The following is a 25,475-nucleotide window of genomic DNA, read 5'->3' on the forward strand; positions in this document are numbered from 1 at the left end:
GTAGCAATCTGATGAAAAGTAATTTAAAAACAGTAAAAAAAACTATAAGTTTTGAGAATATTAAAAAAACTTAAAATCACCCACTTTCCCCAAAAATGAACAAAAAAGAATAAAATTATAGGCATCGTCGCATGCGAAAACACCCATACTAAAAATATTTTAAAAAGTTAGCCCATATGGTGAAGGATGTAACAGAAAAAAATAAAAAACGACTGATTAGCTATTTTTTCATTACTTTATCTTTCAAGAAAATTGAATAAAAAGTGATCAAGTCATACACCCCCCAAAATGGTAATGTAAAAAAAGACAGATTTCCCTCAAATGAGCCCCCACACATCTCTGTAGACATAACTATAAAAAAAAGTTTTGGGGTCACCGGGGAGCAGGGGTTCTTTTAGGGTTGCCACCTTTCCCAACAAAAACGGTTGGTGTGTCTATTTAAGTTTTATTTAGCCTCAAATGCTGGGATTTGAACTCACAGCCTTCTACATTAAAGTCAAGAACCTTAACCACTGGGCTATAGAGCTTCATGTTAACCTGCTGTAAATATATTATGGCTAAAAACCTCAGTAGTAGTTTCCCACATATTATGCATTCATATATATCAGAAGTATGATTTTATATATATTTTCTTTAGTAATTACACATTTATTTTGTGCGATACACTTTTTTACAATTACTAAAAAAAATATAAATTTATACTTCTGCTGTATAGGAATACCTAATACATGAAAAACTACTATGAGGTTTTTCTAGCACAGTTTAGCATTGAACTCCATAGCTCAGTGGTTAAGGTTCTTGCCTCTAATGTAGAAGGTTGTGAGTTCAAATCCCGGCAGACACATTTCAGAAATAGAGGCTAAATTAGACTTCAATACATTGGGTGTCCCCAAGCATACTGATAATGCTTGGGGATACCCCCTTCATGTCCATAGCATTGACTACATATATGGACATAGCCATATATGGAATCAGAGCAGGGACTCCTAACACTTGCCTGGGTTTGCTGGGTGCTGACGCGGCCCTGCCAGGGATGCTTCATTTTTATATATAATGATCTTTGCCTGTGCATGGTCAAGTATGTCTGTAATGTTAATGTCAAAAGGTCAGATGACCGATCCACTGTTGGCTAATTTCAGTCTTATGTTTATGCCCAGCAAAAGGCTAGATGCAAATAGCAGAATTATGGCTCTCTGTTGTTTGCAGCCATACTAGAACGTCCATAGGAGTACACGGGGCCTTATTGTTTTTTTGCTGGATTTAATAAGAATCTAATAGAAGAAATGGGGCTTCATTGCATGTTTGAATGCTGCATTATAGAGCTGTCGTCTCCTAGAAGAAATTATTAGAGGGATGACTTTCTGACCCAATGGAGCATGATATGATGCGGTATGGAGTTCCTGCACCTTTTTCATGTTGTGAGGCCTAGGACTGAGTTTTCAAAGGTCTAAAACTGCACAAAGATGACTCTTGGTCAACATCTACTCTGTCTCCACCATAAACATGCTCATTTCGTTCAGGTGAACAGACATAGATTATCTATAAATAAGCATCTGCATCTTTGGTACCACTGATTTCCCAATGGTAGATGTCCAAGGTTTCTGGTCACTATAGATATGTCACTGAAATCAGCGAGGCTCACTAACAAAGGATACATTTCTATGGCTAGCTTTATGGATCGATGAATGTTTAATGGGCCAAACTGGTTGGCCCATGCTTACATCACAAAATGACACTGGTGCCGGTAGGTTGGACAAGAAATTCTTGTGTGCATTGCTAACAATAAGCTGGCCGTAGTATTTTCCATCTGGGTTGCAGATGGAGCAAAAATAAACTACAAAAACGACTGCCAATTTCTGGAAGACACTTTCAGTCAGCAGCATCCAAGGAGATCATAGATCATATCCGTCCAGAAGAATGCTCCACTGCATGTGCCAAGTATGATGCTGCTCAGCTGACTAGGAGAAATTCATAGATGACTGACTACAGAGCATTTTTTCCACCGCTACAGAATATTTATTTTTGAGACTTTCTCAGTAAACATGTCACACTGTCACTTTCTCGGCATGTACTCCATGTGCCCGTCCTCAACGATTTAAACCTAATTGGAAACTTAAGGGCCTCTCATAAATGTAAGATATACAGTGCACAAGATCCAGGAGGCGGCTTTGTCTACTTCAGCGAAAATTTTGAGAACTCAAGAAAATGACCAATTCTGTGGATAAAAGGTTTACTGAAAATAGTTACTGAAAAATAGGTGCCCATATTGACAACTAAAATAGTACTTTGTATCTCTGTGCAACAGTAAAATAGTCATATAAAACAATAGTTTTCTAATATTTAAATAGAGTACAGGGTATGGTATTGTTTAAAGGGATCCCATCACCATAAAAAGTAGCAGCATGCAACAATCCCTTATTGTTTAACTTATTGTTTAAATTATGTTTTTATGTTAAACACATCTTGGTCTTTACAGATCACTTTACTGCAGTTATCTCCTTAACATTACAGGCAGGATTAGAATGACAGATATCACCTCTGTGTATAGATAATAGAGGATCCTCCATTCACAATAGGTGATTGTGAAAGCTAATCAACTCCTGGCTTGTAAAATGACCTCTGCAGGGGTCACAGAGCATGCCTAGAAAACTCTCCCACATGTGGCTGCCGTAAAGCAATTCTTTAAATGCTTTCTAAATGCTGTTAAGAACAGCTCAGGCAAGATGGCCGCCACCATAATCATGTTCAGAAAACAGAATTAAAAAAATCTGCAATTAGTACGTAAAAACAGATGAAAATGCAATCTTGTTTTAACTGCCAGGAAAACTTTTGATGACACAAAACCTTCCTCTCTCCTCTCTCACATAGTCTACCCACTGAAGGCTACAGGCGATGAATGCAATCGACACAGTGCTGAAAAAACTAGCACAAGTTCTAAACAACATTTGAACAATATTTCCAATCTGTCTTACAACATGTAATAGATATGACTGCTTGAAATAAGAATGATGTTTTAATTTAATGTATATAGTGATTAAAATGAACCCAACACCATGAAAATGCAGTGCAACCTGAAGGCAGCATGTCATAGATCAGGAGGAGCTGAGCAGATTGATACTGTAGTTTGTGGGGAAAGATTCTGTATAACTTCTATTTCATTCTTGGAAATCTCTGCTCTATGTTTATTCCTATTTTGCATGGACATACAGTGGGGCAAAAAAGTATTTAGTCAGCCACCAATTGTGCAAGTTCTCCCAAGATGAGAGAGGCCTGTAATTTTCATCATAGGTATACCTCAACTATGAGAGACATAATGAGAAAAGAAAAATCCAGAAAATCACATTGTCTGATTTTTAAAGAATTTCTTTGCAAATTATGGTGGAAAATAAGTATTTGGACAAAAGTTCATCTCAATACTTTGTTATATACCCTTTATTGGCAATGACAGAGGTCAAATCTTTTCTGTAAGTCTTCACAAGGTTTTCACACACTGTTGCTGGTATTTTGGCCCATTCCTCCATGCAGATCTCCTCTAGAGCAGTGATGTCTTGGGGCTGTCACTGGGCAACACGGACTTTCAACTCCCTCCAAAGGTTTCCTATGGGGTTGAGATTTGGAGACTGGCTAAGCCACTCCAGGACCTTGAAATGCTTCTTACAAAGCCATTCCTTTGTTGCCCGGGCGGTGTGTTTGGGATCATTATCATGTTGAAAGATCCAGCCACATTTCATCTTCAATGCCCTTGCTGATGGAAGGAGGTTTTCACTCAAAATCTCACGATACATGGCCCCATACATTTTTTCCTTTACATGGATCAGTCGTCCTGGTCCCTTTGCAGAAAAACAGCCCCAAAGCATGATGTTTCCACCCCCATGCTTCACAGTAGGTATGGTGTTCTTTGGATGCAACTCAGCATTCTTTCTCCTCCAAACACGACAAGTTGAGTTTTTACCAAAAAGTTCTACTTTGGTTTCATCTGACCATATGACATTCTCCCAATCCTCTTCTGGATCATCCAAATGCTCTCTAGCAAACTTCAGACGGTCCCGAACATGTACTGGCTTAAGCTGGGGGACACGTCTGGCACTGCAGGATTTGAGTCCCTGGCAGTGTAGTGTGTTACTGATGGTAGCCTTTGTTACTTTGGTCCCAGCTCTCTGCAGGTCATTCACTAGGTCCACCCGTGTGGTTCTGGGATTTTTGCTCACAGTTCTTGTGATCATTTTGACCCCACGGGGTGAGATCTTGCATGGAGCCCCAGATCGAGGGAGATTATCAGTGATCTTGTATGTCTTCTATTTTCTAATAATTGCTCCCACAGTTGATTTCTTCACACCAAGCTGCTTGCAAATTCAGTCTTCCCAGCCTGGTGCAGGTCTACAATTTTGTGTCTGGTGTCCTTCGACAGCTCTTTGGTCTTGGCCATAGTGGAGTTTGGAGTGTGACTGTGGTTGTGGACAGGTGTCTTTTATGCCGATAACAAGTTCAAACAGGTGCCATTAATACAGGTAACGAGTGGAGGATAGAGGAGCCTCTTAAAGAAGAAGTTACAGGTCTGTGAGAGCCAGAAATCTTGCTTATTTGTAGGTGACCAAATACTTATTTTACCAATGAATTCATTAGAAATCCTACAATGTGATTTCCTGTATTCCTTTCCCCCATTCTGTCTCTCATAGTTGAGGTATACCAATGATGAAAATTACAGGCCTCTCTCATCTTTTTAAGTGGGAGAACTTGCACAATTGGTGGCTGACTAAATACTCTTTTGCCCCACTGTAAATATTCAGACCCTTTAGGCCTCTTGCAGATGACCGTGTCCTGATTAGGTCTGGATGCGTTGCGTCTGCGATCAGGGAAAATCGTGCGAATAGGTACGCAATTGCAGTCAGTTTTGACTGCGATTGCGTTCCAATGTTCAGTTTTTATCACGCGGGTGCAATGCGTTTTGCACGCGTATGATAAAAAACTGACTGTGGTACCCAGACCCGAACCCGGACTTCTTCACTGAAGTTCGGGTTTGGGTTAGGTGTTCTGTATATTTCATTATTTTCCCTTATAACATGGTTATAAGGGAAAATAATAGCATTCTTAATACAGAATGCTTAGTAAAATGTGCTTTTAGAACCTGCCAAAGGACCTTTGATGACAAAATCTTCTATCTTCATTCAGCAGGACCTGCGCTGACGTCATAAAAGGTCCTTTGGCAGGTCCTGAAAGAAGAAGATGAGAACAACAGGATGAGGTGAGTTAATTATAATTTATTTTTAACCCCTAAAGCCACATTTTAGTAAGCATTCTGTATTAAGAATGCTATTATTTTCCCTTATAACCATGTTATAAGGGAAAATAATACAGTAAATTGACTTTTATCAATTTACTTACATCATCTCCTAGCAACCATGCGTGAAAATTGCACCGCATCCGCACTTGCGCTTTCACTCAGACCCATTTATTACTATGGGGCCTGCGTTGCGTGAAGTACGCAGAATATAGAACATGCTGCGATTTTCACGCAACGCACAAGTGATGCGTGAAAATCACTGCTCATCTGAACAGCCGCATTGAAGTAAATGGGTTCGGATTCAGTGCGGGTGCATGCAGGTCTTTAAAAAATCATAGCTGTTCTGAGCGGACACCGAACGGACCCTATTATAGTCTATGGGGTCTTTAGGCTCAGTTAGGTCTCAGTTATCTGCAGAATCCGTCCTTTCCGTTCTCCGATTTTGAATATGGGACTCCCACTGGACTTCCTGGCCATCGTTTACTAGGCAATACCTATACTGGGATATTTCAGGCAGGGATTTTAATTCCAGGGGCAACGTTACAAGTGGGATAGTTCTCCTACCCTGGGGTGCTGTCCTGCTTTAGGTAGGGATAGTATAGGCTGTTAGGGATAGTTATCCCATTTTGCCTATCTATGCATGTGAACCTCAAGCTTCCTTTACATCGTATCTTTGCTGGGTCATTTTGATTAACCATCATTTGGCATCTATCAAGAATTGGTGATCAAGTTCAGGATGCATCATTCTCCATACCAACCCACCTATGATCTACGGTATTGTGAGTAACCGCATGGCGGTAACCCTTCAGTTTTTTGCCTCTAATGACTTGATCTGAAGTTCCAGTAGGTTATCTGTCCCAATATTCACATTATTTACTTTATTTATACATTTGTTTGTTATACTTTGGTGGGTCTTACTTTAACTTTTATAATAAAAGTGACGTTTTAAAGGGTACATTTACTAGCTTCAGTCCTTCAAGAAGAACAAAGAAGAGGATCCCGGCTGCGCGATCAAGCGGATGAGGTGAGTTATGTTTTTATTATTTTTTAACCCTTAATTGACATTATACTTAGCATTCTGTATTAAAGAATGCTATTATTTTCCATTATAACCATGTTATAATGGAATATAATACATTAAATGGGGGTCTCGGGTCATACCTCGTCTCCTTAGCAACCATGCGTGAAAATCGCACCGCATCCGCACTTGCTTGCGGATGCGATTTTCACGCAGCCCTATTCATTTCTATAGGGCCTGTGTTGCATGAAAAACGCAGAATCTAGAACATGCTGTGATTTTCACACAACGCACAAGTGATGCGTGAAAAACATCGCACATGTACACAGCCCCTTAGAAATGAATGGGTCAGGATTCAGTGCGGGTGCATCGCGTTCACCTCCCGTGTGAAAGGGGCCTAATAGACATGAAAACCCGCTTGGAGTTTGCAAAAAAACTAAAGAACTCTGCGCCTATAGGACTCGCAGATTGAGAGAAACAAGATTCTCTGGCCTGATGAAGAAAAGATTTAACTTTCTGGATTCAATCTTGAGCATCATGTCTGGTGGAAACCAGGCACTGCTCATCATCTGCCCAATACCATTCCTACAGTGAAGCATGGTGGTGGCAGAATCATGCTGTGGGGTGTTTTTCAGCAGCTTGGAGACAGACTGTTCAGAGCTGAAGGATAGCTGAATGGAGCAAAGTACAGATGTACAGTATTCTTAATGAAAACCTAATCCAGAGTGCTCTGGGCCAAAGGCTGATCTTCCAACAAAATAGTGAGGGACATTTACTAAAGTGTTTACTCGTAAACAAAAGTCGCAAATGATGGAGCAGAAGAGGCCTGGACTCTCGTAGCCCGCCAGATTTACAGTAATTTATTATTTACACAAGAAGATGGCATAAATAATAGTTCAAACCTACGCCAGCTATAAAAGTCTGGTGCATGAAATGCACCAAATTTGTGCATTCTGTGCAAACAGACTTTATACTAAGACTGGTGTTTATAACACCAGTAGTTTTTAGTAATTACTAAAGGAAGATGTTATTCTCTTTTTGTTAGCAAGGTTGGAGTCGCTAATAAAGAAAAAAATCTACATAATGATTTCAAAAGTGTTTTTTTTTTTCTTTTATCACCACTCGCTCATTAGTAACACATTACCCTGGCTTGTTTACTCCAATGGAAAATCTCTCACAAATGTTCAGTCTGGCATACCTAATTTATTATATTAATATGCAGCCAAGCTACAGTGTGAAATCACTTCCATAATGGCGTTTTTTTTTTACACAGCATAGTAAGTAAGGCAGAAGGGCAGCAAATTACTGCATATGTGGAGCTTACTGTGAAACATATTAAATCATCTTCCCCTTATTTTATGAACCATCCTCCAGTCTAAATATTACCTGAAATGAGACTGTCATTAGTTGCCATAAAGTGTAACCCACAGAGGAGGTGCAGTACGATTGGAATTTGTAATTTCAAGTAAATCAGAATGACCTAAGGAGACAGGTAGAACTGGACTTCTTACAAAGTCCCTTAGGCCCCTTTCACACGAGTGAGTTTTCCACGCGGGTGCAATGCGTGAGGTGAACGCATAGCTCCCGCACCGAATCCTGACCCATTCCTTTCAATGGGTCTGTGTACATGAGCATTCTTTTTCACGCAGCCCTGGCCCCATAGAAGTGAAAAACGCATTGCACCCGGAAGCAAGTGCAGATGCAATGCATTTTTCACTGATGGTTGCTAGATGTTGTCGTTTGTAAACCTTCAGTTTTTTATCACGCGTGTGAAAAACGCATCAAAACGCATTGTCAAAATGAACAACTGAACGCAATTGCAGACAAAACTGACTGAACTTGCTTGCAAAATGGTGCGAGTTTCCCTGAACACATCCGGATCTAATCCGTCACGCTCGTGTGAAAGAGGCCTTATGGTTTTTTGGCTTTATATCATCCCACATTGTGGCCACAGACATCATGATAAAAGTAGGCTATACTTTGCACTTTGGAATAGAATGTCCAATAGAAGCCTGTGAGGGTATCTTGCAGCAAGTGTTCACGATCCCTACAGCGCCACCACAAGGCTAATCAATCACCACAAGGCTAATCCAACAGCTGGAACCCCAAAGTCCCCTATGAGAATGACACAGAGGTGTGCATGTGAGGAAACTGCTCCGTTCACGTCTATTGGACTGCGAGTACAGCACTCGCCTATCTCATCTTATACTCACCTATTAAATGCGCTCCAGTGCCACCATACTGGTGGTTCCTGCTGGGCTCTGTTTACTTCACTACAACAACTATGTGCCCTACATCAGCACTGCAGCCAGTCACTGAATGCCTGCATGTATGGCGGGTCATCACTGAAGGACAAGTCAACAAAGATCAACAGGGCCACTGGAGAGCAGTGTGGCAGGGCATTTACCAAGAAAGAAAAGTTTCTTTATTGAGTATTTTTTTATTTTATCTGCTACTGATTGTTTTCTATAGTTCCCTAAGGGAACCTTTAAAAAGTGTATTAAAAAAAAGTAAAAAAAATAAAATAAAATCACCCCTTTTTACCCCAAAATTTAAATACACAAATAATTAAAAAATGTACATCATGGGCATTGTCTTGTGCAAAAACACCCATACTATTAAAATATAAAAATATTTATCCCATACAGTGAATGGCGAAACTGAAAAAAAATGGCCAATTCGCCGATTTTTTGTCGCGTTACCTCCCACATAAAATTGAATGAAAAGTGATTAAAAAGTCATGGTATCATTGAAGAAAAGTACAGAACATCCTGCAAAAATGAGCCCTCACACAGCTCCAAACACATAAAAATAAGAAGTTATGGAGGGCAGAGTATGGCAATGGAAATTATTATTATTTTTTTTATCCAAAGTAAAAAAATATAAATTTGTATTAAAACGTAAGAAAAACTATACATATGTGTTATTGTTGTAATCGTAATGACCAGGAGAATAAAGGTAATAGGTCAGTTTTACCACTGTGGTGGAATGGTGTTTTCTTTTTATAATTCCACCCCATTTCGAAAAAAATTTCCTGCTTCCCACCATATTGTATGCAACCGTAAATGGTGCCATTAGAAAGTACATCTTGTCCCGCAAAAAACAAACACTCATACAGCTATGTGAATGAAAAAATAAAAATGTTATGCCTTTGGGAGGGCTGGAAGTAAAAAAATTAAAACTGTGTTCAAAGGGGTTAATGACGAATACTAAAGATACTGCTGTAAGACCTGCGCGGCTCTAGTGTTTACCTAAAATGTATGGTATATCATAATTTAATATTTATACACAACAATTAGGCATAGGGAGCTCACCAGAATAAATGCTGGTGCTCAGCCCGTTATAACCACTTAGCTAGAATAAAAATAAGAAAAATATAGATATAAGCGGCTGGCTCAAAGCAAAGATAGCATTCAATAATTTATTCAATTATACACCAATATAAAATCTATAAAAAAAAATTTTAATAGTACCAAAACGTCTCACAACCACGGTCCCTGAATTTTATCCTATTTGCGTAGCTCTTGCAAAAGGTACTAGGAACATTGTGGTAAGAAAAAGCCTATAAAAAAAAGTCATTATAAAAAACCCAGTGTTGGTGCACATTAGATTTTTTTCTCTCCTTTCAGACTTGATATAAATTCCAATTAGGATAATTCCAGTTATCTGATTATACACCGCCTGTTAGTTTAACGGAATTATAATTGGAATACCGATACTATGTTGCCACAATGTTTCTTGTAAGCATTACTTGTCAACATCAGAAACCGGCTTGTCCCACTATTCACTCTACGGTCAATACGAACAGGTTTTTAAAGCTGCATTAACTTAACGCTTAGGTAGACAAACACCACCTCTGTTGCACTCTCTGGATTATTACCACAATCACACCAGACGGGTTTCGGAAATAGACGTTTCTAAGGCTACTTTCACACTCGCGTTTGGTGCGGATCCATCATGGATCTGCACAAACGCTTCCGTTCAGATAATACAACCACATGCATCCGTTCAGAACAGATCCGTTTGAATTATCTGTAACATAGGGGGACGCATCCGTTTTCTATTGTGTCAGTGAAAACGGACCCGTCCCTATTGACTTACATTGTGTGTCAGGACGGATTTGCCTCTGCATCGTCAGGCGGACACCAGCGTTTTGGTGTCCGCCTCCAGAGTGGAATGGAGGCGGAACGGAGGCAAACTGATGCATTCTGAACGGATCCTTATCCATTCAGAATGCATTAGGGCAAAACTGATCCGTTTTGAACTGTTTGGGAGATCCCTGAAACGGATCTCACAAACGGAAACCAAAACGCCAGTGTGAAAGTAGCCTAAACTAGACGTGGTCTACAACCACTAAGGAAGAAACGTCTAGTTTCGAAACGCGTCTGGTGTGATGGCGGTAATAATCCAGAGTACAACTACGAAATATATTAAGAAGATTTCTCCGATTGAGCAGAAGTTGGCGTGCTCACATAGCTACCACGCAGGTGCAAGTGTGCCGGCACAATGGAGGACTAAAGGATTCAGCAATGCAGCGTGGATAGAGGTGAACCAAATACAACTTCTAACTGGAGGAATAACACTATTGGAAAGTTCCTTATACTAGGAACTAACCCCACAGCGAAACGGGGAAACTCTTGAGAATCGGCATCGCTATATTAGATATCTGGTCTAAGGGTACTTTCACACTAGCGTTTTCTTTTCCGGCATAGAGTTCCGTCACAGGGGCTCTATACCGGAAAAGAACTGATCAGGCATATCCCAATGCATTCTGAATGGAGAGTAATCCGTTCAGGATGCATTCAGTTCAGTCGTTTTGACTGATCAGGCAAAAGATAAAACCGTAGCATGCTACGGTTTTATCTCCGGCAAAAAAAACTGAAGACATGCCTGAATGCCGGATCCGGCATTTTTTCCCATATTAGTGCCGGATCCGGCATTCAAAATACCAAAATGCCGGATCCGTCCTTCCGGCCTGCGCATGCGCAGACCGGTAAAAATGTGAAAATAGATACAAGACGGTTCCGTCTGTCAGCATGAAAAGCGGAGAGACGGATCCGTCCTTGCAATGCATTTGTGAGACGGATCCGCATCCGGATCCGTCTCACAAATGCTTTTAGTCAGCGGCAGATCGCGAGAAGTTCCGACGAAGGAACTGCCCGCCAGATCACACTGCCGCAAGTGGGAAAGTAGCCTAACATACCAGTCACATGAGATATAGTATCACCACTATTATCAGCACAAAGGTGGTGTGTGTCTAGCTAAGCGCTAAATTTATGCTGCTTTGAAACCTGTTCATATTGAACGTAGAGTGAATAGTGGGACAGGCCGGTTTCTGATGTTGACAAGTAATGCTTACAAGACACATTGTGGCAACATAGTATCGGTATTCCAATTCTAATTCCCTTAAACTAACAGGCGGTGTATAATCAGATAACTGGAATTATCCTAATTGGAATTTATGTCAAATCTGAAAGGAGAGAAAAAAATATCAAATGTGCACCAACACTGGATTTTTTATAATGACTTTTTTTTTTATAGTCTTTTTCTTATCGCAATGTTCCTAGTACCTTTTGCGACAGCTCCGCGAATAGGATAAAATTCAGGGTCCGTGATTGTGAGACATTTTGGTACTATTACATTTATTTTTTATAGATTTTATATTGGTGTATAATTGAATAAATTATTGAATGCTATCTCTGCTGTGAGCCAGCCGCTTATATGTATATAATTTTATATTTGCAGTCCAGAAATATGGAGAACAATGGTAGAAACTGTGTTCCATCAACGGAAATATTCACAGTAAGCACTACAATCAATTATCATGATAATGTAAGGATGATGGATGATAATTGGTAATTATAATGAATTATATTACAGTAATAATGTACAACACTTAGAAAAATACAGTATTTCTAGGTGACTTTGACCCAGACATAAAAATAAATATATAACAACATTATTTCACTACTAATTTCCTGGTTGTGTTAGGTTTTCTACACTCTCGTTTATTGTCCAGTCAATGAATACAGATAAGCTACTAACCAGCAAGTTCATTTTTTGATGAAACAACTTTTTGAGATGACCCTTCAATGATGACATGCTATAATGAGGCTATCATTATCCTACATGCATTCCCTTATATATAAGAGATACAGTTTTTGGAAATGTGGTAAATTCCATTACTACTTACCAAGGTGAGTATTCATGATTTTTGCACAGTACTTGCACATGGCATCTAAATCATTCAGCTGTCCCTGAAGGAATGAAATTTGAGCTTCAAGATCTTCTTCCTATGGACAGAAATTGCATTAAAGAATTATTATTACTCCTTACTACGCAGAAAGTGTATTATTAAAAGGGCTTTCCGAGATGCTTTTACTGCTGACCTATCCTCTGCATAGGTCATCAGTATCCGATCGGTGGGTGTCCGACCCCCACCGATCAGCTGTTTGAGAAGACACCAGTGCTAGCAGTATTGCCGTGGCCTTCTCGCAGCTTTGCCTAGGCCTGTGATGGCTAAACTCCGGCACCCCAGCAGTGGTAAAACTACGACTCCCAAGATGTACACTTGCTTGGCTGTTCTCAGAACTCCATAGAAATGAATGGAGCATGCTGGGAATCGTAGTTTCACCACAGCTGGAGTGCCGGAGGTTAGACATCACTGGCCTAGGCCATGTAATGTCACGTTCATCAGTCACATGACCTAGGTGCAGCTCAGCCTCATTAAAGTGAATGGGGCTGAGCTGCAATACTAAGCACAGCCACTATCAAATGGATGATGCTGTCCTAGGTGAGTAGAGAGAAGGCCTACTGCAAGCTCTGATGCCTTCTCAAACAGCTGATCAGCAGGGATCCCGGGTTTTGGACACCCATGATCAGATATTGATGATCGATCCAGAGAATGGGTCAGCAGTAAAATCCTATTAAAGAATATCGTATCAACTCAAACTGTAATTAGAATGTATATTAGTCTTGATTAGGTCCCATCCACTTAAAACTGACATTTCCACCCAAAATACAAAAATGTAAATGTATGTTTAAATTTTCAGAATTAGGAGCAGGAGCCAAAATGTATTTTCTCTAGTGGTGGCCAATTTTTGCTAACATGACAACAGGATGTGTATCCATATTGGTTGGCCCATTTGAACTACAGTATAACTCTAGTCTTCTGATACAACCACCTAAAATTGCTGTAAAATGTGGTCTGCTAGATGGGCTGCCCTCTGTACAGTGCTGCAAACATACAAAGTTTAACATTTTGTTACAAAAAATCTGGTCTAGATCAGGAATGGTCTTCTAAAAGAGTTGGTCTTTTGGGGAGGTTTCACTGTGGCTGCTCAAAAACTCATGATCCACTCCCAATTTGTCCGATGTTGAAACAAAGACAACATGACAGTTTTATCATGAAAATTCAGTGAATGTAATTCAAAAGTTGTCACTTTTGCCAAAATGGTTGCCACAACAATGTGGAAAAATGACAATTACTCTAACTTCAGCATCTTCTGATTTACTAATATACAGACGTGTTTGTTTTAGGTAGAATTCTTCTTTAAATCATTTGCTGCCACTGGATCTACCAGGAAGTCCAAGAGAACATGGATTTAGGAAGAGAGCAACCATGAAATTCCATGTTGATTGCAGCCAGAGCTATAGCAGAAACAAATGTATCACCAGAGCAGATACTGGAATCATACCCTGGTCCTGGTGCTCGAGGGGATCCAGCAACCACCTTTACCAGATACAGTAAGTAGACACCGTAACTATGACTGGTATATAATGGCTGGGGGGGGGGGACCTCTTACACATTAGGGCCCAATAGATTTAGATTGCACCTACATTGTGTCAATGATGAGTACATGGTTTCTATTAAAGCACTCATCTGTCTGGTCCGTTATCTACCCTTTCTCCAGTGTGTTGTCTATTGTAAGGATCAAAGGATTCCAAGTGAAAGAACAGATTTGATTTAGATTTGAGTCAAAAATCCAAAAGTTTTATTTCCTCGTCTTTCACAATATTATAAAGTCGCAGCCAACATCAAAGCTTCAAGAAATCAATAGATTTCATCTTTTTTTCTGTACTGAACAGCTTTTATGTGAACTCAGAACTGCTGAACATAACAAAACTGGATAATTATAATCCCTGTTTATTGAAAGTCATTACGTCTGAAGATTATGTTTTTGTTTTTTTCTAGATCCAAAATGTCATATTTAATGATATGTACAGTATAAAATAAGTAGAATGTCAAAAACCGGATTGTAATTATTATGTAACATGCAATTAAAATGTTAAATATACTGCTAGGTACAGTAACATTTCTCTTCTTAAAGAGGATGTATCACCTTAAAAAGAACCTGGTTTTGAGGCACTGGACCACCAGAATTAGGTTATGCTGCTGATGTTTGGGGTCCCAAAGCAAACCCATCCATTCATGAATAAGAAAGTAAGTGAAAGTCAAACTTACTGGGAGAAGAGTCCAGAACTCTTACTGAAGCTGAGGACATTACACCTTGCTTTACTGCACATGCACTGAACACAGATCACATGCGCAGTGAAGCAAGATGTATTGTCCTCAGCTGCATCTGAGTAGTCCCAGCCTGTTGGTCTTGGTCAGTTTTATTTTTTAATTTTACACACTTTTAAAGCGCTGCTATATTCTGCAGTGCTTTACAGACATTAGCATTACACTGTCCCTAATGAGGCTCACAATCTACAGTAAGTTCCCTAGCAGTATGTCTTTGGAGTGTGGGAGGAGACCAGAGAACCCAGAGGAAACCTACACAAACACGGGGAGAACATACAAACTCCATGCAGATGTTGTCCATGGTCAGATTCGAACCCAGGACCCCAGCGCTGCAAGGCACAAGTGCTATTTCATTTACTTTCTTTTGTGGGGGTGGATGGGCTTGTCCTGGGCAGGTTTGGGACCTTAAAACCCCTGCTACAGAACAGTATGCTGTTGATTTAGTGGCCCCAAATCAGGTGGCAGGTTCCCTTTAACATATGTGTCTGTCCATAATAGGGCAGCCATTTAGCTGCCCTATAATCTTTTACAGCAGAGTGTTGTGAGCGTGCTCTCTCTCATCTTCAGTAGTCACTGTGTGGATCGGGGAGAATAAGAGGAGGGGGTAAACTGTCTACCTCATCAGTTCAGCAATGCCCCATCTTTACAATAGAGGTGTTACCTTTCATAGTAATCTTGTCCTATACATTTATAGACTACATTCTGACAGACTGCACTGCCCCTAGCAAATGTACTCCAGGCAAGGAAATAACATTCTCTTCATGTTAACCCTTTCTACCCCGGGCCAGTTTTCACCTTCCTGCCCAGGCCATTTTTTGCAAATCTGACATGTGTCTCTTTATGTAGTAATAACTTTGGAACACTTTTACTTATCCAAGCCATTCTGAGCCCGAATGAGGCAACATCATGAGATGTGCTGTGATGAAGATGACCAAAGAAACATTATTTGAACAGGCAGGATCTTCAGGTTGGTAAACATTTTCCTTTTGGGGCAGTGCTGTGTACAATAAGCAGAAATTGTATAAACAGTTCATTCTAAATTGAGAAATCGTTTGGGTCCCGATAAAGCAGGAAAGATTGTTTTTCTTTTCCAGATTATGAACAAAGAAGAAGATGAAGATGACGAGTGAGCTACAGAGGACATTATTAAGTTTTTCTTGTGTAGGCTGGGCTGACAGTCTACGTTTCTTAAAATATATATATCTTCTTTAGCCAAATTAGTTAACAAACATGGATGATTAAGCAAATAACATGCTGTAATGTTATTGTTTTAGCTGAATAAATCCTATTTAAATTGTTATAATTAAGGTAATGATTATTTTTCTCCTTCCTAAGTACAACAGAAAAATTGTCCAAATATGAATCTTTATGTAAAAAACTATGATTTAAATCAAGCCTTACTGACTAGTGATTTAAATCGTGATTTAAATCGGTTTGATTTAAATCAAATCCACCCTGCAAGTTTTGCAGCACAGATTTAGATGGACTGGTTTATGGGCGCCATTGGTTATTTTTTTTTTTAGTGATCGTCTTATGTGGGGGCTCATTTTTTGCGTGATGAGGTGACTTTTTCATTGGTACAATTTTAGGGTATATAAGACTTTTTGACCGCTTGCTATTACATTTTTTGTGATGTAAATAATAGGTAATTTTCTGATGACACATTTCCTACAAAGGACCTGACAGTAAAGAAAAAACGTTCCCAAAGCTAGACAAACCTTTTAAAGGGAACCTGTCATCCGTTTCATGCTGCTCATATCCAGACAGGCTTCTCCAACATCGTTTTAAAATTAAGCCAGACATGAGGAGAAGAGTCCTCTGTGTGGCATCTCCCCAGCCTACTCTGTCTCTCCTTTGGTGTGTACAGACAAGGGCAAGGAGATGCCAAAAGTGGACTCTTCTAACCATGGGGGCTAATTTTTAAAACTAGGAGGACAATTATCAAGACTGCTACACCAGTTTTCTGGCATGAAAAAGTCGCAAGTAAAGCTATGGGCGACCTTTTCTGCAACATCTTGCTTATTTTTGTGAGCTACACCACTTTGAAAAATAGCGTGAAAAGTAGGATTGTTTTGGCAAGTAGATCATTTTTATGGCGCATTTATGATGTGCAACATTTTTAAGGCAGTCACACAGAATGGCAAGTAACCCACTGACGTTCTATGCTTTATAAAGTCGCAGCCACATTGCTTGAAACCTGCATAAGCCAATTCATAAATTTGGTCCAACGTCAGAAAAAAATATGACATTAAAAAGGACAGCAAATGATAAATTCCGCCTACGTTTCTCTGAAACGCTCTCTGTAAGGAGGGGTCCTGTTGAGATTTCATTGACAGGTTTACTTTAAGGAGCCCATTTAGTCACTCAGGATTACATAGAAGACTCTAGGGTCATCGTTTATTGCTCACCCATTCTGCCTTTCCTAAAAGACCTGACGCTGGTTCACAATGCATTTATCTGACACTGCCTCGAGTAAGATATTGTTTCCACTGCATGCTGCATTTCTACTGCTAGCCATACTGCGCTATAAGAGAATAATTACCATGCTCAGTGCCAATACAGTTTTACGCTAATGGAAAACATTCAAGATAAAGGCTCGATTAATTCTTTCATATTCTGTTTTAGGAGTCTGGCTACTGCCATTCTAATGTTCACAGCCATTTTCCAAAAGCCATTATGTTAACTAAAAGGCTTTCAGCAGGTTTAGTAACAAAAACAATGTTAATACGTGAGACACCAACTGCTGTCAGAGAAACATATTAAGCATAATGGAGGGAATTCATATAAGAGGTCTTCAGGGATTGTCAAGGTCACCTAATACACACATGTACCTGCATTAAAGTGCTGCTCAAAAACAGTTCTAGATCTGTTATTACATATAACTGATTGTCTACAGACAATTTGTGGTGGAATTTAGTCACGACATGTTGCAAATAAAAATAGCGCAGAATAGCGCAACGGTAAAAAAAAAATCACGCGGCCTTGTAACGAATCAGATCTGCATCAAACCCTCATATAATACATCTTCCATAAACTGAGCTGTAGAAAAGTTTCTTGCAACTTGTCATGTACACGCCATCCCAGCACATGCAAGTGGCTCTATCTCCACTCGCTCAATCTTGCATGCACCTTCCATCGCAGGCTAAAAATTGAGCATAAATCACAACCCAATAACAGTCATGAGCCCCAAATACATGCTGCCACCCCCCGTCATTACAACCGACAAGATGCAGTTAACACACAAGCACACCGACACCTTCAGGTATAAAACTGGGTTATTACAGCTACAAGGACTAAACATCAGCGTAATAAAAAAAAAGGTACGGGGCTTATAAAATTTATAAAAAAAAAAAAGAGCAAAATAAAATTATATACAAACCGCAAACAGCTATCTTCTACGTTTTATATAAGGAGACCTACAGTAAAACTTACAAATCTTTTGGCAGTGCAATGGATTCATACCTCAGTCTTGACTGTCCCTTGGAAAATACGAACGCAGATTTATAGTTTCAAACCCTTGGTATACCGGTTTAAAAGCCACCCTTCGGGTTCATTATCCAAATCGTTTGTATGTGAATGAACAGTAAATTAATAAGGGGGTAAGTACCATGTATAATAAACTGTACCGTGTCTCTGTACCCACCTCACTGTATGGGGCGGGGGATATTTTACCCAGAATAAACAGAGGCCCATGTGTCAATCCCTCTGAAGTTTGTAACAATTAAGGGGGGTATTGGCTCTCCTTGAGGAGACCAGCTGTGTTTGGAGACTTAGGTCCCTTTCACACGAGCGAGTATTCCGCGCGGATGCGATGCGGGAGGTAAACGCATTGCACCCGCACTGAATACTGACCTATTCATTTCTATGGGGCTGTTCACATGAGCTGTGATTTTCCCGCATCACTTGTGCGTTGCGTGAAAATCGCAGCACGCTCCTCTTTGTGCGTTTTTCACGCAACGCAGGCCCCATAGAAGTGAATGGGGTTGCGTGAAAATCGCAAGCATCCGCAAGCAAGTGCGGATGCGGTGCGATTTTCACGCACGGTTGCTAGGAAACGATCGGGATGGAGACCCGATCATTATTATTTTCCCTTATAACATGGTTACATACAGAATGCATAGTAAAACAGCGCTGGAGGGGTTAAAAAAATAATTTAACTCACCTTAATCCACTTGATCGCGGAGCCCGGCATCTGCTTCTGTCTCCTTTGTTGAATAGGACCTGTGGTGAGCATTAAGTACAGTTACAGGACCTTTGATGACGTCACTCCGGTCATCACATGGTACGTCACATGATCTTTTACCATGGTGATGGATCATGTGATGACCGGAGTCCTGGAATGAATGCTCACCACAGGTCCTGTTCAGCACAGAAGGAGACAGACGAGATGCCGGCAGCGCCAGCAAGTGGATTAAGGCGAGTTAAAAAAAAAAAATTTAACCCCTCCAGCGCTAGTTTACTATGCATTCTGTATTCAGAATGCTATTATTTTCCCTTATAACCATGTTATAAGGGGAAATAATACAATCTACAGAACACCGATCCCAAGCCCGAACTTCTGTGAAGAAGTTCGGGTTTGGGTACCAAACACGCGCGATTTTTCTCAAGGAGTGCAAAACGCATTACAATGTTTTGCACTCGTGCGGAAAAATCGCTGGTGTTCCCGCAACGCACCCGCACATTTTCCTGCAAAGCCCGTGTGAAAGAGGCCTTAGTGGTAATGCTCCACGGGAAAATAATATGCAACGAGGTGTCATATCCCCCACTTTGTATTGGCCAAGAGGCAAACCTGCTCAGCAACATGATCCTGCGCACACACAAACTTTATAGTCTTTTCTCCAAAAAATAAATGAATGAACCAGTGACCTTCAGACAAATCACCTTTCCATTACACAACTTTTTAGTTAATTTGTTAAAGAGGTGGATAATTAATATAAAAAACTTAGATCAGACATCATATAATACATGGCAATCTCTTTTTAACAAAGCTAGAACCAGCCCTGTACCTCACATGGATCCAGAGATCTCCCATTCATTGTTCTGCTGGATTTATATCAATCTGGCAGCTGAAGCTCAAGTGTCTGTTCTGCTGCAGCTAAGGGGGTGTGTCCATGTTCTCCCTATCACAGCTCAGGAGGCAGTTGAAGGATGGAACTGAGCATGTGCGGCCTTCTCAGGGAGCAGGTCAAAGAGAAAGAACAACGAGCAGGTGGCGCCAGGGCCGGCGTTAGGGGGGGGGGGGCAATTGCCCTGGGCCCCCTTCCAGTGAGTGGCGGATTACAAAAGGGACGTTTGGGCCCAACGCCGACCCAAATGCCCGCATACTGCAGCGCGGCACGGGAGCACATATTCCCTGCCCCGCCGCCGATCACCGCCATAGGCTTCAGGCCTAGTAGGCCTAAGGCCTATGCGGTAGTGAAATCCCAATGCAGACGTGCGTGATGACATCATCGCACGTGCCTGTGACGGGACGCAGCACAGTGAAGTGTGAGTGCCTGCCATAGCACGCCTGGACATAGGTGAGTATTTAGCTTTTATTTTTTTTTATTTTATGTGCCAACTTTGGGGGACATGGGGGACACACACAGGAGGACATGTGAAGAGACAGTACATCGGGGGGGAAATTGCAGTATGGGGGCAAATTACTATGTGGGGGGAAATATTATGGTGGGATTACTGTGTGTGGGCAAATTATTATGGGAGGAATTACTATGTGGGGGCAAATTATTATGAGAGGAATTACTATGTGGGGGCAAATTATTATGGGAGGGACTACTATGTGGGGGCAAATTATTATGGGAGGGACTACTATGTGGGGGCAAATTAGTATAAGGGGCAATGTGGGGGAAATTATTGTGTGGGGGCAGTGTGGGGGAAATTATTGTGTGGGGGCAGTGTGGGGGAAATTATTGTGTGGGGGCAGTGTGGGGGAAATTACTGTGTGGGGGCAGTGTGGGGGGGAACTACTGTGTGGGGCAGTGTGGGGGGAAACTACTGTGTGGGGCAGTGTGGGGGGAAACTTCTGTGTGGGGGCAGTTACTGTGTGGGGGCAGTTACTGTGTGTGGGAAGTTACTGTGTGTGGGAAATTACTGTGTGTGGGAAATTACTGTGTGGGGCAGTGTGGGGGGGGAATACTGTGTGGGGCAGTGTGGGGGGAAACTACTGTGTGGGGCAGTGTGGGGGGAAACTACTGTGTGGGGCAGTGTGGGGGGAAACTACTGTGTGGGGCAGTGTGGGGGGAAACTACTGGGTGGGGCAGTGTGGGGGGAAACTACTGGGTGGGGCAGTGTGGGGGGAAACTACTGGGTGGGGCAGTGTGGGGGGAAACTACTGGGTGGGGCAGTGTGGGGGGAAACTACTGGGTGGGGCAGTGTGGGGGGAAACTACTGTGTGTGGGAAACTACTGTGTGGGGGCAGTTACTGTGTGGGGTAAGTTACTGTGTGGGGTAAGTTACTGTGTGTGGGGGGAAATTACTGTATGGGGCAAACTACTGTGTGGGGGCAATGTGGTGGAAATTACTGTATGGGGAAAACTACTGTGTGGGGGCAATGTGGGGTAAACTACTGTGTAGGGTAAACTACTGTGTGGGGGCAGAGTGGTGGAAATTACTGTGTGGGGCAAATTACTATGTGGGGGGGAATTACAATGTGGGGGGGCAAATTACTATGGGGGGGGATTACTATATGGGGGCAGCGTAGGGGGCCTTGCTATTGGGGAGGCATTGCAGGGGCAATTCTATTATTTTTGGGGACACTATACAGGGATTATTACCTAGAGTACAATATAGGGTGTTAGTATTATTACTGGGGCACTCTTCCCTGCCCTGCCACCAAACACCACCATAGGGTTCAGGCCTAGTAGGCCTGAGGCTTATGCAGTAGTGAAATCCCGGCGCAGGCGTGCGTGGTGACGTCATCGCGCGGGACCTGTGCCAGGATGCAGCACAGAGAAGTGTGCGCACCTGCCATCGTGCGCCTGGACATAGGCGAGTATTTAGCTTTTAGTTTTTTAATTTTTTATTTTATGTGCCAACTTTGGGGGACATGGGGGACATACACAAAAGGACATGTGAAGAGACAGTACATCGGGGGGAAATTGCAGTATGGGAGCAAATTACTATGTGCAGGAAAAATATTATGGTGAGATTACTGTGTGGGGGCTAATTATTATGGGAGGGATTACTATGTGGGGGCAAATTACTACTTGGGGCTATGTGGGGGAAACTACTGTGTTGGGGCAGTGTGGAGAAAATTACTGTGCGGGGGCAGTGTGGGGGAAACTACTGTGTGGGGCAGTGTGGGGGAAACTACTGTGTGGGGCAGTGTGGGGGAAACTACTGTGTGGGGCAGTGTGGGGGAAACTACTGTGCGGGGCAGTGTAGGGGAAACTACTGTGTGGGGGCAGTGTGAAGGAAACTTCTGTGTGGGGGCAGTGTGGGGGAAACTACTGTGTGGGGGCAGTGTGAGGGAAACTACAGTGTGGGGTAAACTAATGTGTGGGGGCAGTGTGAGGTAAACTACTGTGTGGGGCAGTGTGGGGTAAATTACTGTGTGGGGTAAACTACTGTGTGGGGGCAGTGTGGGGGAAACTACAGTGTGGGGGAAACTACTGTGTGGGGGCAGTGTGGGGGAAACTACTGTGTGGGGGCAGTGTAGGGGAAACTACTGTGTGGGGGCAGTGTGGGGGAAACTACTGTGTGGGGGCAGTGTGGGGAAACTACTGTGTGGGTGCAGTGTGTGGGAAACTACTGTGTGGGGGCAGTATGGGGGGAAACTACTGTGTGGGGGCAGTATGGGGGAAACTACTGTGTGGGGGCAGTATGGGGGAAACTACTGTGTGGGGGCACTGTGGGGGAAACTACTGTGTGGGGGCACTGTGGGGGAAACTACTGTGTGGGGCAGTGTGTTGCAAATTATGTGGGGGGACAAAGTACTATGGGGGGCAGTGTGGGGGAAATTACTTGAAAAGGATGCCCTTCTATGGTGGTTCGCATGTTTTCCGCTCCCTGCTTAAAAGACTTTCACTAACTTTTGAACCCTGGTCTAATTCGTGCCAGGTTGGGATATGTTACATGTCTATGTGTATTGTAAAGGGTGGGACATTGTATAGGTTGAGTGGTGATGTCTGTTCCATTGTCTATCTATGTGTATTGGCGATTGCCTCTGTCCTAAGAGATAATTGAATTAGAGGACATTGTGTATTGTCCTGCCTGAGATGATTATGTTAACCATGGTGTACCATGATTATATCACAGGCAGACGGGAGGATGTTATGTGGGTTGTAACCTTTGTGTTATGGGTTAATGTATGTTTGTTGTGGGTGTCTCCCTTGCATGGGAGCAGTAAAGTCTTGTTCCAGTATCCAGCTTTGGCTCATATGTGGAATTATTCAGCGCTACCAGCGATTTCTTATTTGGCGAATGGGGGATTCTTCAACTAATTGGAACTAAGGAATTACAAGGCGGTGAGATACAGAGATACCGTCACATTACTATGTGGGGGAAATTACTGTGCGGGGGGGCAAATTACTATGGGAGGATTACTATATGGGAACAGCGTGGTGGTGCCTTGCTATTGGGGAGGCACTGCAGGGGCAATTCTATTATTTTTGGGGACACTATACAGGGATTATTACCTAGAGCACAATATCGGGTGTTATTATTATTACTGGGGCATGCTAGGGGACATTATAGCTGCTGTGGACACTATAGGGACATTTGGGGTAATTTATCAAACTGGTGTAAAGTAGAACTGGCTCAGATCTCACCTTTTATTTTTGACAGCTCTTTTGGAAATCCAGTTCTACTTTACACCAGTTTGATAAATGACCCCAATTATGTCTATTAGGGTCACTTTTTTTCAGCAGGATAGTACCTGGGACATTGGGGAGCACAACAGGTACAGTATTGGGAGTGGCAGCAGGATGACACTGTGGGGACACCAGGATGGGGAGTCTGATGGAAAAATTGAGAAATCTAACGTGTCTGTGTTACAAACTATGTAGAGACGAGGTGCGGCTGAAAGAATTTGTCATGGCGGTCTGGGTCAAACGGAAAAGAAGAGGAAAATCGGAATTAAACTTACCGGTAATTCGGTTTCCATGAGATCACCATGACGGCCACAAGGAGATTGACCCCTGACCTCTGTAGGGTCAGGAACAGAGAAAGGTTAAAAGGCCCCCCTCTCCACCATACACCAGTGCTTTCCAAAATTATCAGAGTGAAGTGGAGGCAAATCTAAAGTAATCTTATTATATAATTAGAAGGTATTGACTCATACCTACATACAACAAAAAGTGAAAGAATAAATTTGGGAGGGAATAATGGGCCGTCATGGTGATCTCATGGAAACCGAATTACCGGTAAGTCTAATTCCGATTTTTTCCATATCACCACCATCATGGCCACAAGGAGATATCCAAAATTATAATATCAAGGGTGGGCTACTGCCTTAAGGACTTTACATCCAAAAGACAGATCAGCAGTATTTGAAAAATCTAAGCTGTAATGCTTTATAAAAGTATGTTCACTGGACCAGGTTGCCGCCCTCCAAATTTCTTCCAAGGAGGCACCTGCTCTTTCGGACTGTGAAGAGGACATAGCTCTCGCTGAATGCGCTTTTAAGTTAGCTGGACAAGAAAACCCCTGAGCGATATAACAATGGGAAATTGTGCACTTAATCCACCTAGCAATGGAAGATTTGGACAACCTCTTTCCTTTGTTCTTTCCCGAGAACTGAACCAGAAGACTATCGGACTTCCTGAAGTTTTTTGTGACCGCCAAGTATTTTAGAACCGTACATTTAATGTCTAAGGTGTGAAAAGAACTCTTCCCGCTATTTTTTGGATTATTACAAAATGACAGGAGAATGATCTCTTGATCCCTGTGGAAGTCAGGAACCACCTTGGGAAGGAACCCTGGGTCTAGTCTGAGTACTACCCTATCTTCCAAGATTCTAAGATAGGGCTCCCTAATTGAGATTAGCCTCCTTGCAGATGTGATCGCAATCAAAAATGCTGTCTTCAAGGATAGAAATTTGAGCGGACAGTTTTCAGGAGGTTCAAACAGACTCATAGTTGACCTAATTCTAGACCTTGTTGGAGAAAATCTAAGATTTGTTAAATCTTAGGTCTAACCAGGTTACGAGAAGATTCCCCTGACCAAAAGCAGAACCTCTTCCAGATTTTTAGGTATACGGCCAATGTCACCTTTTCCCTACTGGCACTGAGAGTAACTATGACCTAATCTGAAAGCCCTTGACGCTTCAGTATTTCGACTTCAGGATCCAGGCTGGATGGGGATGTAGGATGGGGCCCTGATGTAGAAGATCCTTCCTGAGAGAAAGAGACCATGGTTCGGAGATTGAGAGTCTTTTGAGTGAGGAGAACCAACTTCTCTTTGGCCAGAAGGGGGTTACCAGGATGACGGTCGAATTCTCTTGAAGGATTTTCTGAATTACTCTTGGAATAATCGGAAGCTGAGGAAATGCATAACACAGGTTTCAATCCCATGTCGTCGCGAATGCGTCTATCATCCAGGGATTGCCCCTGGGATCCAGGGAACAAAATCTGTTCACTTTTTTGTTGTCTTTTGACGCAAACAATTCTATCATCCTGAAGACTTCCAGATTTATGGACCATTCGGTTTGGTCC

The 25,475-nt window shown here is 41.9% G+C and overlaps 1 protein-coding gene across 1 annotated transcript in view; it reads right to left on the reverse strand.

The window, feature by feature from the left end:
* TBC1D5 (TBC1 domain family member 5) overlaps positions 1 to 25,475 on the reverse strand; it is a 651,704-nt gene that overhangs the window by 23,250 nt on the left and 602,979 nt on the right. The window contains exon 20 of the mRNA XM_040432915.1: positions 12,493 to 12,592. Coding sequence (XP_040288849.1) covers positions 12,493 to 12,592 — 100 coding nt within the window. The remainder of the gene's footprint in view (positions 1 to 12,492; positions 12,593 to 25,475) is intronic.

Source organism: Bufo bufo, chromosome 5 (genome assembly GCF_905171765.1).
Source record: "Bufo bufo chromosome 5, aBufBuf1.1, whole genome shotgun sequence".
Classification (NCBI taxonomy): domain Eukaryota; kingdom Metazoa; phylum Chordata; class Amphibia; order Anura; family Bufonidae; genus Bufo; species Bufo bufo.